This window comes from Protomyctophum parallelum (assembly GCF_964188405.1).
Source record: "Protomyctophum parallelum genome assembly, chromosome: 13".
Lineage (NCBI taxonomy): Eukaryota > Metazoa > Chordata > Actinopteri > Myctophiformes > Myctophidae > Protomyctophum > Protomyctophum parallelum.
The window spans coordinates 23,409,410-23,422,248 of NC_139708.1; the positions used below are offsets into that span (position 1 = coordinate 23,409,410).

A 12,839-nucleotide genomic window follows, 5' to 3' on the forward strand; every position below is an offset into this window, starting at 1 on the left:
GGACAGGGGGGTGGAGGACGATACGAAGTCACCAAATTTAACAGAGAAGCATCTCTCAGATAAATAAGAAGAGAACCAGGCTAAAGCGGTATCTCTAACACCAACAGAAAGCTCCAAACGAGAGATAAGAGTATTGTGATCAAGAGTGTCGAATGCAGAGCTTAGATCCAGGAGTAGTAGAATCACAGAGTCACCAGAGTCGGTGGTCAATATAATGTCATTGAAAACCCTCAACAACGCTGACTCCGTGCTGTGAAACGCTTTAAACCCAGATTGAAAAACATAAAAAATGCTATTTAGCTGCAAAAAAGATTGGAGTTGAGACAGCACAGTTTTCTCAAGGATCTTAGAAATGAACGGAAGCTTCGAGATGGGTCTGTAGTTAGATAAAACAGAGGTATCCAGTCTAGGTTTCTTTATCAGGGGTGTCGCCACTGCTGTTTTAAGTATACTGGTACAATACCTGACAAGGCTGCTATTTATGATGGTATGGACTCTAGGCCCAATGGTCTCCCAGACCTCCTTAAAGAGGTGTGTGGGGATAGCATCTGTAGGACAGGATGATGTTTTGAGTTGAGAGACAAATTAACTAAGTTTAGAGAAAGACACAGGCTGGAAATGATTAAATGTAGTTGTGCAGGTGACAGCCATGGAGGGGTCAAAAGCAGGGGGGGGGGGGATTTGTGCTCTGATTATAGTGACCTTGTCTATAAAAAAAGCTGAGAAATTTGCTCATACTGCAAAAAAAACAAACAATTAAGATTGAAAATATTTATATGCTTTTGCTGAAACAAATATGAACACAATAATTATAATAATTACTAAATATGTGATAACTACAGTATCATGAAAAACAAGAGGGGGCTCGCAACTCACTGTTTCTTTTGAAATGCTCCAATTTTTATTCACAGCAGCAATACGACATTTTGACCTTCGTCAGTCGTAAGCAAGAAACAAGAAACGGGTGCGGTACTTAGGGCCGATTCATACTCCTATTTCACAGCTGTTTCGGCGCTGTAGTGCCGAAATGATTTCGGCTCGACATTTTCAGTAGCACCGAAGAGCCGACTTTAGGACGGTACCCGCCCCCCCCGAACCTCAAATGATGTCAAATTGTAGGCTCTACAGCGCCGAACCGACTTTTATTCGGCTCTAAAATAGGAGTATGAATCGGCCCTTAGTTTAGACAGTACTTAGTTTAGACTAGTAATTTGGTTAGACCAGTCATTAGTCCTACAACTACAACCTATCTCAAACCCCCACCTTAACCCTAACCTCCCACGGGGCAGCACACCTAAAACCTAACCTTAACCCATGTATAACCAATGACTAGTCTAAACTAAGTATGCACCCCACAAGAAACTACAACTCTTTATATAGCATAGACACAATGCATAGATATAACTACATTAAACCGGGTGCATGTCTTTTTTCCGACACATTAGACCACTGTATATTGCTAATCAAAACTAGACATGAGCAACTTCTGTCTGAAGTTGAAACTTTAAGAGCTGTATGGAGATACCATACAAGTGACAATAGTTCAACTTCAAACATAGAAGTGGTGACTACTACTAGACTAGTAGTAGTCACTAGTAGTGACATGTAATATGCTCAGCCTACTAGACTAGTTGCGAATGCAATGAGCACTAACTATGAGACCCTGCAGATCGTGTCTGTCTGTCTGTCTGTGTGTGTGTCTGTCTGTCTGTCTGTCCCGCTGTGACACCACCCGCCCGCCACCAGAGGGCGTAGCTGTGGCACACACACACACACACACACACACACACACACACAGTAGAAAACTTAAAAAAATTACTAACTAAAAAAAAGTACGTAATTTATTCTAATTGTTGTTATTGCAATTTACGAGCTGTGTTCACCCGCGTTTGCACGTCTTACTTGTAGTAGTCACTAGTAGTGACATGTAATATGCTCAGCCACAAGAAGACAGATACAGCTCACTGCTCCGCTAGATAAGCTGAACAGACGATGCATTGACGGGGGAAAAGAGGGAGGCTTCTTCATAAAACAACCTTGAAACCTTTAAAAGGGGAACTCAGCGTTCAGATAAAGTAGATAACGCACGCACGCATGCACTCACGCAGGCAGGCAATAGGGCTACGCTCAAGTGACTGTCAATCTGCTATGAACTCTGGTCCAGTCACTCATATTGTGCACTTGATGTGCACTTGACTAATCAATAGCAGACTAATCAATTTGAGGACTAATCATCATAGATAGACATCCAACTATGAAGTGGCTTAACATTAACCAAGAAAATGTGTTTTGTAATGAGAAGTATCCACACACAGTATCAAGTATTGTATGATGCAACCAAGTCAAACTGAATACAGGTGCAGACTAAATGAGAAAAAGAGGTTGCGCATCAGCAATGGGTTTCAGTGGAGTGCTAAACCCAAATCCACTATACTGTACATCAAAAAGTAATTCAAAAAATTCAAAAAAGATAGCACAAAAGCACAAAAATGTAAATCAATGACGGACAAAGTACTCACATTTCCCGTTCTTTATTGACACACACCAAAAGGGAACGCTTACGCGTTTCGGCTATGACAGTTTGCACCTGCTTTATCAAAGCAGGTGCAAACTGTCATGACCTCAAAAGCAAACAATGATGTCTCTATCAATGGATACAAGAAATGACACATACTATGCAATAATGCAATGCAAAAAGCCTGCTGTATTCATGTATATAGAGCTGACTCATACATGGCGCTCAACTTACAAACTGTATTTGAATGTTTAATTATGTTTTGCATTGCATTTCAGTATTTGTCCTTTCCTGGTATCCATTGAATAATACAGACACATCATTGTTAGTTTTCAAGGTGAAACCTACTGTACTTTAAAGTCAGTCAGTCATTTCATCATTTTTCACATATTCCCTATGCAATGTCTGTTTACTAAACCTAAAAGAAATGTTATAATGTTTTACATTATTAATTAGATGTTCCAATATGCCGAACATTAAATCTATAATTGTTAATTGGAGTTATTTGTATGACGATCAATCCTCAAGGAAAATGTTGTGATGGTGAGAGGCGCCGCAGTTGGTTGCATGTGACCATGTGATGTGTGCGTTTAGACGTGATGGCGCATCAGGGCAGTGAGACGTGCAACACGTATAGCATGGTGGTGTGTGATGACAGGTGTGTGGTTTGTGTGCAGATGTCACACCTCTGGTGAGATTCTTCTTTTTCTCACGTTCACACAGTGGCGGCAGATGTCAAACAGCAATTTCAGGGAGTCAGAAATGAACACCGTTTACTGGATGACACTAACACTTTCTATCTTTTCCTCTCCCTATATATAGACTTACGGTAAATGATCTGGATGTGCCGTCGCTATCAAGACTCTTCATAGCAGCTTGAACCTGTCAGTAACCTAATCACAAGAGGACAAGAGGTGCGCGCGTGCGTGAGTGCGTGCGTGGCGGTGTTTGCTAGGTTTCATCCGTTTGGGCATCCACCCTCAGGGGGGCCTCGACTGACAATCAGTCAACCCCCCGCCACCCTTGCACCGAGGCCCTCTCTCCCGAGACGCTCTCTCTCTCTCTCTCTCATTACACCTATTTCCTGTTAAAAATAACCAGCGCACCCTCCTACACAATAGATAACATAATCGAGTGTTTTTTCTTTATTCTTTTTCTCATTTAAAAAGAAGAATGTCTGTAATTCAGTTGATTTACAACAACGTGTTGGGAAAGTTTGAGAGCAAGAGTGTCTGTCCTGTTGCCTTTGTTTTGTTTGTCTGTTCACATTTGTCACTGTTTAACTGTTTTTAGTTTTTTTCTTGTTTATCACATTTATATACCTTTTTTATTATGTATTGTATTTGGAACATTTACACTACCTGTCAGTATTATTTTTTTCATTTGATATCACTTAATTACTCATTATCTGTCAATGATATTCTGAAGTTATGTCATATACAAAATGCCTAATAAAAACAGTATTAAAAAAAATCAATAATAACTAGAAAAGGTGCCCTTCTGGGCACAGGTCTCCACCAGGAGGATAGGAATGTTTAGGAGTAATATAAACATGTTTTTTGTTTGTTTGTTCCAATCTTTGCCAATCAGGATGTGGGAAATGGTGCAGATCCGTGTTGATCGCACGCATGCACAATCCACCTGTTGGTGGCGCTATAACAGGCCAATGTGAAATGGGTGGGCTATATTCCTCAGCCTAGTAGGAAAGTGCGTGAAAGATTTCACGTCAAATTGCACGCTGCGTTCATGATTTGAGGCTTTTTGTTCAAAACAGGCCAATCCTGCAAAATTTGAAAGCCAATGTTAGCCAATTAGGATGGAATATGAAATATCAGACACATCCGTCTTGAGCACATGACTATGGAGATACTGTGTAACGATTTGCGGGATCTTTGGACAAAATCCGGAGGAGTAATATCCAAAAATGTGTTTTACAAAAGTCGGCCTCCTGGTGGCGCTCTAAAAGCCAGATGTGAACTACAGAGACAGTGTACCAATTTGCGCGATGTTTGGACAAAATCTGTAGGTGTACTGTGCAAAAACTTGTTTTGCACAAAGCGGCCTCCTGGTGGCGCTATAACAGGCCGTTCTGGAAATTTTGGGGCAGAGGTTCATCGTTGGCATCCAGGGAGTGTGTGTGCAAAATTTGGCATCGACCGGGTTAACGGTGCCGGAGATTAGCTGCTCACGGACACACGGACGGACGGACGGACGGACGGAGTGCAAAACATACTCTCCCCCCATGCCTTCGGCCTGGTGGAGACAATAACCAGCGCAAAGCAGGAGGGTGAAATCACCCCTTCTGACAGAAATTTGGGGAGGGGATAGGAAGGGGAAGCCTCCCCATCCCCTCCCCTAGGGGCTTTTCTTTTTTTTTACATGAGTTGAGAGCCTGGAAACATATTCTGGCAGCCAGCTTGTAGCATGGCTTGTTAGTCAATAGACCTTTAATCCATACCTCCTGAGTTCAAATCCTTCTTATGCCACTATTTTTGTGCCAACCATAAACAACTTTCTTTTGCCGATAAAGTAAAGTTTTAGACCGTGGTCGGTTAAGACTGAGGCGAGGGATTCCGACATACATGATTGGTCGGTTAAGACTGAGGCGAGGGAGTCCGACATACATGATTGGTCGGTTAAGACTGAGGCGAGGGAGTCCGACATACATGATTGGTCGGTTAAGACTGAGGCGAGGGAGTCCGACATACATGATTGGTCGGTTAAGACTGAGGCGAGGGATTCCGACATACATGATTGGTCGGTTAAGACTGAGGCGAGGGAGTCCGACATACATGATTGGTCAGTTAAGACTGAGGCAAGGGAGTCCGACATACATGATTGGTCGGTTAAGACTGAGGCGAGGGAGTCCTACATACATGGCCGGTTAAGACTGAGGTTAGGTTTCCGGTTTAAGGACTTCAGTGTTTTGTACCATACAATTGTATACTATAAGTACAGAACAAAGAATGTTTTCTTTCGCCATCTTTGTTGAAGAAGAGACTGGGCAATTATGTTTTTAGCCAGTATCATTTTTTAGTTGGCTAAGACTAGATTAAAACTAAATAGTTTAAGTAGCATAGGCAGGCCTAAAGTTCAATGGTGTGTTCAAAGACGTTCACCCATGGTTTCGTGCTCGTGCCTACTGGGTTGGGCTGCTGGATGAAATTAAGGGCCAACCCCTACTATGTGTGACAGAAGCCTGACTTCACCCCAGTGCGCAAAATGTGCGCATTGGGAGCCTGCATCAACAGAATAATTACGTCATAGACGAGGGGAAGTGGTGACGATTATTTTCCATTCTAAATGATAGATGATGATATAGCTTTATATTTTTTTGGTCTTGAAACGGGCCTCCAGATCCCTATGGACACCCCTTGTGGCAGTTACAGAAGATTGCACACATACACGATCTCACACACAGCCATTCTAGTATACACTTTGGCAAATGTATCTATTTTTTGGTCAACATAAATCAATAAATGAAACATGCAGCTGGTGCAACAACAGCGGCTGTGGCTGAATAACTCTGGATATTCATTTGATTGTATTTACTGGTTAAATCTCAGGCAATAAACTGCAAATAAATAAAATGCCCAGTGGATTTGAGTTGGCACGCTGACTGCACGCCTCTGGCCCAAATGGCCAAAGTAACAAAGACAGGAGAAAGAGAGAGAGTGAAAAGGTCAAAACTTGGTATGATTACAAAAACCTGCACAATACAGTTTATGTGCCAGTAGCTAATTCCTAAAAGGTGTACAGTAGGGCCTGCCCACACATTGAACATCACATTTTAAAATGCCCACCACAAACATTGTGGTGGGCATTTTAAAATGTGATATCACAGAGGGCTGTGATACCGTTCCATGCAACATAATATCAACAACAGCACGGAACAGAGCTTCAATGGTTGCAGTGGGTGCTAAACACCCATGACCAACAATGTAGATAATTGTATGATAATTAATCGTATTTAACTGTCTCTGCGCAGGCAGTGCACAGACTGACTGCTCTTTCAGCAGACTACAACTTGATTATCAGCAAGGACAGAGTGCACGTACAGTAGTCACAGCAAAGATGCAAAGTCATGTTTTTTATGGTGTGGCCTTGAGGGGACCAGCTGTCTTCTAGACCAGGGGTTTTCAACCAGTGGTCCGGGGACCACCAGTGGTCCTCGAGGGGGTTCCAGGTGGTCCCCAGCTAAATGGAGAGTTGGTAACCAAATGAAACCAAGTGTAAAATGAAACCGAATGGAACCCTACGGGTCCATTTGGATTCATTTTACACTCTTGAGAGTTACATTATTGTTAAACATCTGCATTATTTAATTTACAATAAGACTACACAATTACAGAATGTAAAATAATAATTATTGTTATTTTGATCAACGTTTGCCTGTTATCTCTCCTATTATATGGTACCAACATCAATACAGCATGGAATTGTGGACAAAATCTGACAGCAAAATATTCTAAGTTTAGGTCTGAGAAATGTCATCACATGGTGGTCCGTGGCTTAAATGCAGAATAAATAACGTTCTAGACGTTCTAAAACCACTGTTCTAGACCACGGTTGGTATATCCCCTGTGTACGTACAGTAGGCCTATACAGTATGTATGTATTCATGTCCCCATGAAAGTAGACCAATCACAACAAACTGCTCATCTCAGATAGCCACAACAAGACTTTTTGATCAGCTTTTTTCTCATGCCCTTTAAAAGTACAGAGTAGTGTTTTTTTGCACATAATAGTTATAGTTTGGCCAGTGGTTTGCATGCTTACCTGTGTGACATGTGTGACTTTTTCTGTGACATTCTGGGTGCGGTCTTTAATCTTGCTCGGTGCGATGATCTCTATCTCTGTGGGGGTTGGGGGTCTCAAGGTCAGGGTCACCTGTGGGATACGGCTTATTCTCCTGGGTCTCATGAGGTCTGAGTCTGATGTGGAGTTCAAAGTGCTGGGTTTCAGATCTGGAGCGTGCACACACACACACACACACAAACACCAACCAAAATCATTTTTACTATTTATTTTTTAGCATCGTCTGGATTCACTAATATAATACCACAAGCTCGTTACACTTACAGTATTTTACATTATTCTCTCTTGGGTTACTTTAATTAGCAATTTAAATGTTTACAAGCAAGCACTCAAGTTAACCAAAGAAAACGTGACAGTGATTTTAGAACGAGGACAGATGTTTTATGGACACAGAATTGTGTCCTGCAAAAACTACACCACTTTCACAGGGTATTCCCCTGAGAGATGAGTGGCAGATGTAATTTGCCTGTCTGACTATGTGCAATGTTCCTGAAAGAAAAGCTGAACTGCAATTCCCCGTAGACACCCACAAAGCTACTGCAACTGCAATGTTCATACACACAAACACTAGTTTCTTTCATATACAGTATGGGCCACATGAACTCAACTCAAAGGAGCTTTATTTTTGGCCTGGGCTGTGGCTCAGCGGTCCAGGTACCTTGGCTGGTAATCCAGTCTGGCAGTGTGCCGCGGGTTTGACTCCCATTTCCTCCCATTTCCTGTCGGCCTACCGTCTATCCCTCCATAAAGAAATATAAAATAAAGGTGAAAGCCAGAAAAATAAAATAAAAAATAAAATAAAGAGCTTTATTGGCATGAGAAAACATACGTTTACATTGCAAAAGCAAGTGTCACAATATAAACTCAACACTCACTGCTGTTGGAGTGTGGGTCTCCAGATCGACTTGTCCAATCAGCTCTCATCCCATCGATGTCATCGAGGGACGAGGCTCGCCGGAGGCTGCGGACACTGTCTCGGAGATCTAGCCGGTCAACCAGCAGAGACATGCGCTTGGGGGGCGGCTGGTCGTCCACTAGGTGCTCTAGGTCCTGTTCTATCAGAGCTTCCGTCTCCGACTGCATGCAGCTCTCCTTGGATGGTATACGGAACTCTTTCAGAGGGACCTCCTCACTGTCGTCGGGCTGCCGGGGGAAAGAGTTTGTTGTGAGGACTGAGGAGGTGCGTGCGTGCGTGGCTGCATGCGTATATATACCACCTCACCTGCAGATAATCCACCACCACCCCTTCAAGCTGATCTTTTGAAAAAGAAGAAGTTCTGCGCACTGAGCGCAAGGTTGGTAGCCTCATCTTCAGCCTGCGATTCTGACCTGCGGGGAAATACAGCACACATCTCTGCTCATTAAGCCTCATCAAAACTACACCTACCCATTTCACATGCACAATGTGAGAAAAAAAGTTGAAAGCTCTCACACAATAATTGTTTGCATGAAGATGAATCAGGTCATGTCAAAATGGTCTGTCTGTCTGTCTGTCAAAAGGCCATTACGACTGGGCAGTGAATCTTACTCCGAGGTCTAGGCCTATAGGGAATGAAGCCATTGTCCAGTCAGGCAGTGCATTTTTGTGGTGTTTATTTCAGCTTTTCCTCAGACAAGCAGCAAAAGAACAGACGTTGAAATGTACCCTCCCGGTGCTCACTGACTGCTTCTGTGCTCTCATTAGTAAAATAACCCCAGCTGTGCCCCCAAAATGCCCATCACCTTCAAAATAAAAGCATTGGCTGTAACACAAATTAACTGGCTGTAAACAAACTAATTATGCAAACAAAACCAATGAATAAATTCATTCAATATTTAGCGCAAAAATACTGAATATAAGTTTTATTTAGACGGGACCGTGTGGAGAAACAGTAAAGCAAGCATCCAAACATCCCAACTGTTTATAATTTAATGTACTGTACTGACCTGCCCATACCCAGCCTTGGGACATTCTCTGCCTGAGGCCAGATTTCTTAAGGGAAGGGTCAGCCAGCTCCTGGAAGTTGAGGATGAACATAATAACGAGTCCATCTTCATTTTTCACAGGGACCACATCAACCAGACATGGCCTGCAGGCCCCTGTATAGCAGAAAGATGGAGAAATGTATAAACTATAAAGTATATGTATGACAGGGGGCACCCGGAATTGAACCTCTTGATCTGCAGTCAAATGCTCTACCACTGAGCTATACCCCCTGGTGGCAGAAGAATAAGTACATTAACCACATGAGCCCTGGCTAGCATCCCTCCCTGAGCATGTCCAAAACATTCAGCGAAGATAGCAGACTATCAGCTTTTTGACATACAACAAAGATATATGTGGATAAGTACATGAAGAGGGGTACAGTAGCATCTGGTATACATATGCTTCAGTTTTAGAAAGTTTTTTTTTTTTGCAATCCTCTTTGTTTTATTGGAAGCTTTGGAGCTTTCAAACAGCAGTAAAGCCCTTTTAGCCGCTTTCCATTCCATGACTATGTTCTGACCACGTGCACTTTATGAGGCCATGCTTTACACGAGTGAAGAGAAGAGGCTGTGGTGGCATCACCAATCTTGAAAAGAAGATGTGAAAAGGAGAGAGCAAAAGAGAGTGATAACTATACCCTCCAAATACACACAAGGAAGAGGAATGAAGTGAAGGAGAATAATAGTGTATAGAGGCAGGGTATGCGCGTGACATCATCATCAAACCTAGAGGTTATGCAGGAACCCCTACTGAGTGGCAAAAAACTACCTTCTGGTCTTGACAACCCATGCATCCAAACAGAAAACTCCTATCTGATTGCATTAAACAACGTCAAACAATGTTAAACTCACTTTGCATGTTGCTTTTCCACTCGATTTGCCATTCACTTTAAGCATGCGCATACCCTCTATTAGAAATATTGAAAGAGGGTTTATCTGCCATTCTTTTCTTTTTTTTAAGATTTGTTTTTGGCTTTTGTGCCTATTGATAGTTACAGTGAAGATGGACAGGAAAGAGAGAAGGGAAGAGACATGCAGCAAAGGTCATCATGAGCGGGACTTGAACACACGACACGCTGTCAGGACAGAGCTTATATGTGGCATGCGCCTGGACCACTAGGCCAGCAGGCGCCCCTTATCTGCCATTCTTAAATTATATTAACAACTGTCTTAAAACCTATATACTGTACTGTATCCCCCAGGGCTCTACGGTCCGCTACGTTTTCCCTCAACATCAAATCACTTTGCCGAAAACAGCAGATCTACAAGCTCACTCGATGAGTTGTGAGCTTGTAGATCTGCTACTGTGCGTTCACCGAATGTTCATGCTGGGGTTCATGTGGTTAAACTTTAGTCTGCAATACAGTAGCTATATCTAAAAATAGACATTGGCAGTTACAGAAGATTGCACACACTGGCATACACATACACAATCTCACATAGCCATTCATACATACACTTTGGGTCAACATAAATCAATAAATGAAACATGCCACTGAGCAACAACAGTGGCTGTGGCTGAATAACTCTGGATATTCATTTGATTGTATTTACTGGTTAAATCTCAGGCAATAAACTGCAAATAAATAAATGCCCAGTGGATTTGAGTTGGCATGCTGACTGCACGCCTCTGGCCCAAATGGCCAAAGTAACAAAGACAGGTGTGTGTGTGTGTGTGTGTGTGTGTGTGTGTGTGTGTGTGTGTGTGCGTGTGTGTGTGTGTGTGTGTGTGTGTGTGTGTGTCAGGAGTGTTTTTGAGTGGTGCTAACCACTCCATTACGTGACTTTCTGTGTATGTCTGTCTGTCTGTGTCCGTATGAGCACGGAAGTACCGTGTACACACACACACACACACACACACACACACACACTCAGTTCAGAGGGGTCTGATTATTTTAATTGTGAATATAATTTGAATGGTCACGAGTGTGTTTAATGCGGTTAAAGCAAAAAGGTGGTGCTAATTGTCGTATGGTTTTACTGTGTATGCATGTCATCCTCGTGAGGTTGACATGTCCTAACCCTGGACCTCTTCTGCCTCAAGGCCTCCGTGTCAGTGACAGACGACGGGAGGGGAACAGGAGAGGCAGAGGGAATACAAACGTTGTAGATGTGGGTGAACGAGGCCAAGCGCACTGAAGCGTATCTGCTTCGACATGCATGCACGCCTCCTCCTCCGCACAGGTCACACGGTCCGACACAGCTGTTGACATCACTGTGATTGCGCGGACGTGAAGGAAGAAGCCAGAAGGGCATATATACAGTATGAAGACATGGAAGACCTTGAGGGCGAAGGGAGGGTTCAGTGATGTATGCCTCGGCTGGGTTTATATAGGCCTACATCACTGGTCTGGTCACTGCGTCTGTTTACAGTCAAATCCTGAGTGTTCACTTAACTCTGAGTGCACAAATGTAACCAAATTGACCTGTATAAGGAACCATTTGGTTACATTTGTATCACTTATCATTGAGGACTTTACTGTGTACTACTACACAATCACCCTACAATCACCCAGCAATTATAATGTTCCTCCCCCTTTCTATACTTCTTCTTGACTTTCCTTATCTACAGCACTGATACAATATAGCCTACATTCTTATTTCTTACATTTGGCAAGAATACCAGATCTAGAGAGGAAAGTGGAGGGGACCAATTATAGAGCACTGGGGGACACCCAGGGGTCTATAGTATATATTATCTATAAGTATAAGTGGTTAAACTGACACTCAGGATTTACCTCTGTTAGTACAGTACATTCACGCCTTCCTTTCTCACCTTGCCTTACCTTCTTTTGAGTAGTAGAGGATCTCCACCTTGCGCTCCTCTGAGCCCAGCAGAGCTTGTGTGAGTTGTGCAAGCGCACTTTTCATGGTGCCGGGCCCCACCAGGAATTGGCAGGTGCAGGGCTGCTGCATGATCTCTGCCCTGGTGAAGCCAAACATCTCGCAGAAGCCCTCGTTGCAGTAGATGATGCCGCAGTTCTTCATCTGGGCGTTGGCGATCAGAAACTTGCGATCTTGTGTGAAAGTGAAAGGACAAGTGAGTGAACGCTCAAGAAGATGAAACTGAACTGATTTGTAAAGCAATCCGAACAAGGGGCATAATTGCGGGGGTGGAGTAGATTGGTGGGAGCTGACTTATCACAGAGTAGACAGCGGCTGATGTGGTTCATTGCATGCTTTTAAGTGGGCAAAAACCTCACTGATGGTTTCTGTCATTTGGATAATGACGGAGCACACTCCAAAGGCTGTCACTTAAGATCCGGGATTCCCTTGTTCCTGCTCAGCAAGCAGCTGAAGTGGAACTAATGAAGTCCACCTTTCAGAAGTGATAATCTTATTAGTGCAAAGGACTTCCCCAGGGGAATGAAGAGGAGCAGCACTCGCACACATTAAATGCCACAGTGCTGTCAGGGGTGCTCAATCTTGATGCCTATGATGTGCATATAGCACTGACAGTAACCACTACTACATCACGACGGAAACATGCAATTTGTTCGAAGGCTTTTAGTATAAGAGCTCACATGAATTAAGGGACAGC

At 43.1% G+C, this 12,839-nt stretch overlaps 1 protein-coding gene across 1 annotated transcript in view; it reads right to left on the minus strand.

The window, feature by feature from the left end:
• The window catches only part of kcnh6a (potassium voltage-gated channel, subfamily H (eag-related), member 6a), a gene marked incomplete at its 5' end in the record, with an annotated part of 28,615 nt that overhangs the window by 13,352 nt on the left and 2,424 nt on the right, over positions 1-12,839 (minus strand). The window contains 5 exons of the mRNA XM_083779377.1: positions 7,295-7,482; positions 8,209-8,476; positions 8,556-8,662; positions 9,260-9,412; positions 12,085-12,315. Of these exons, the coding sequence (XP_083635503.1) occupies positions 7,295-7,482; positions 8,209-8,476; positions 8,556-8,662; positions 9,260-9,412; positions 12,085-12,315 (947 nt within the window). The remainder of the gene's footprint in view (positions 1-7,294; positions 7,483-8,208; positions 8,477-8,555; positions 8,663-9,259; positions 9,413-12,084; positions 12,316-12,839) is intronic.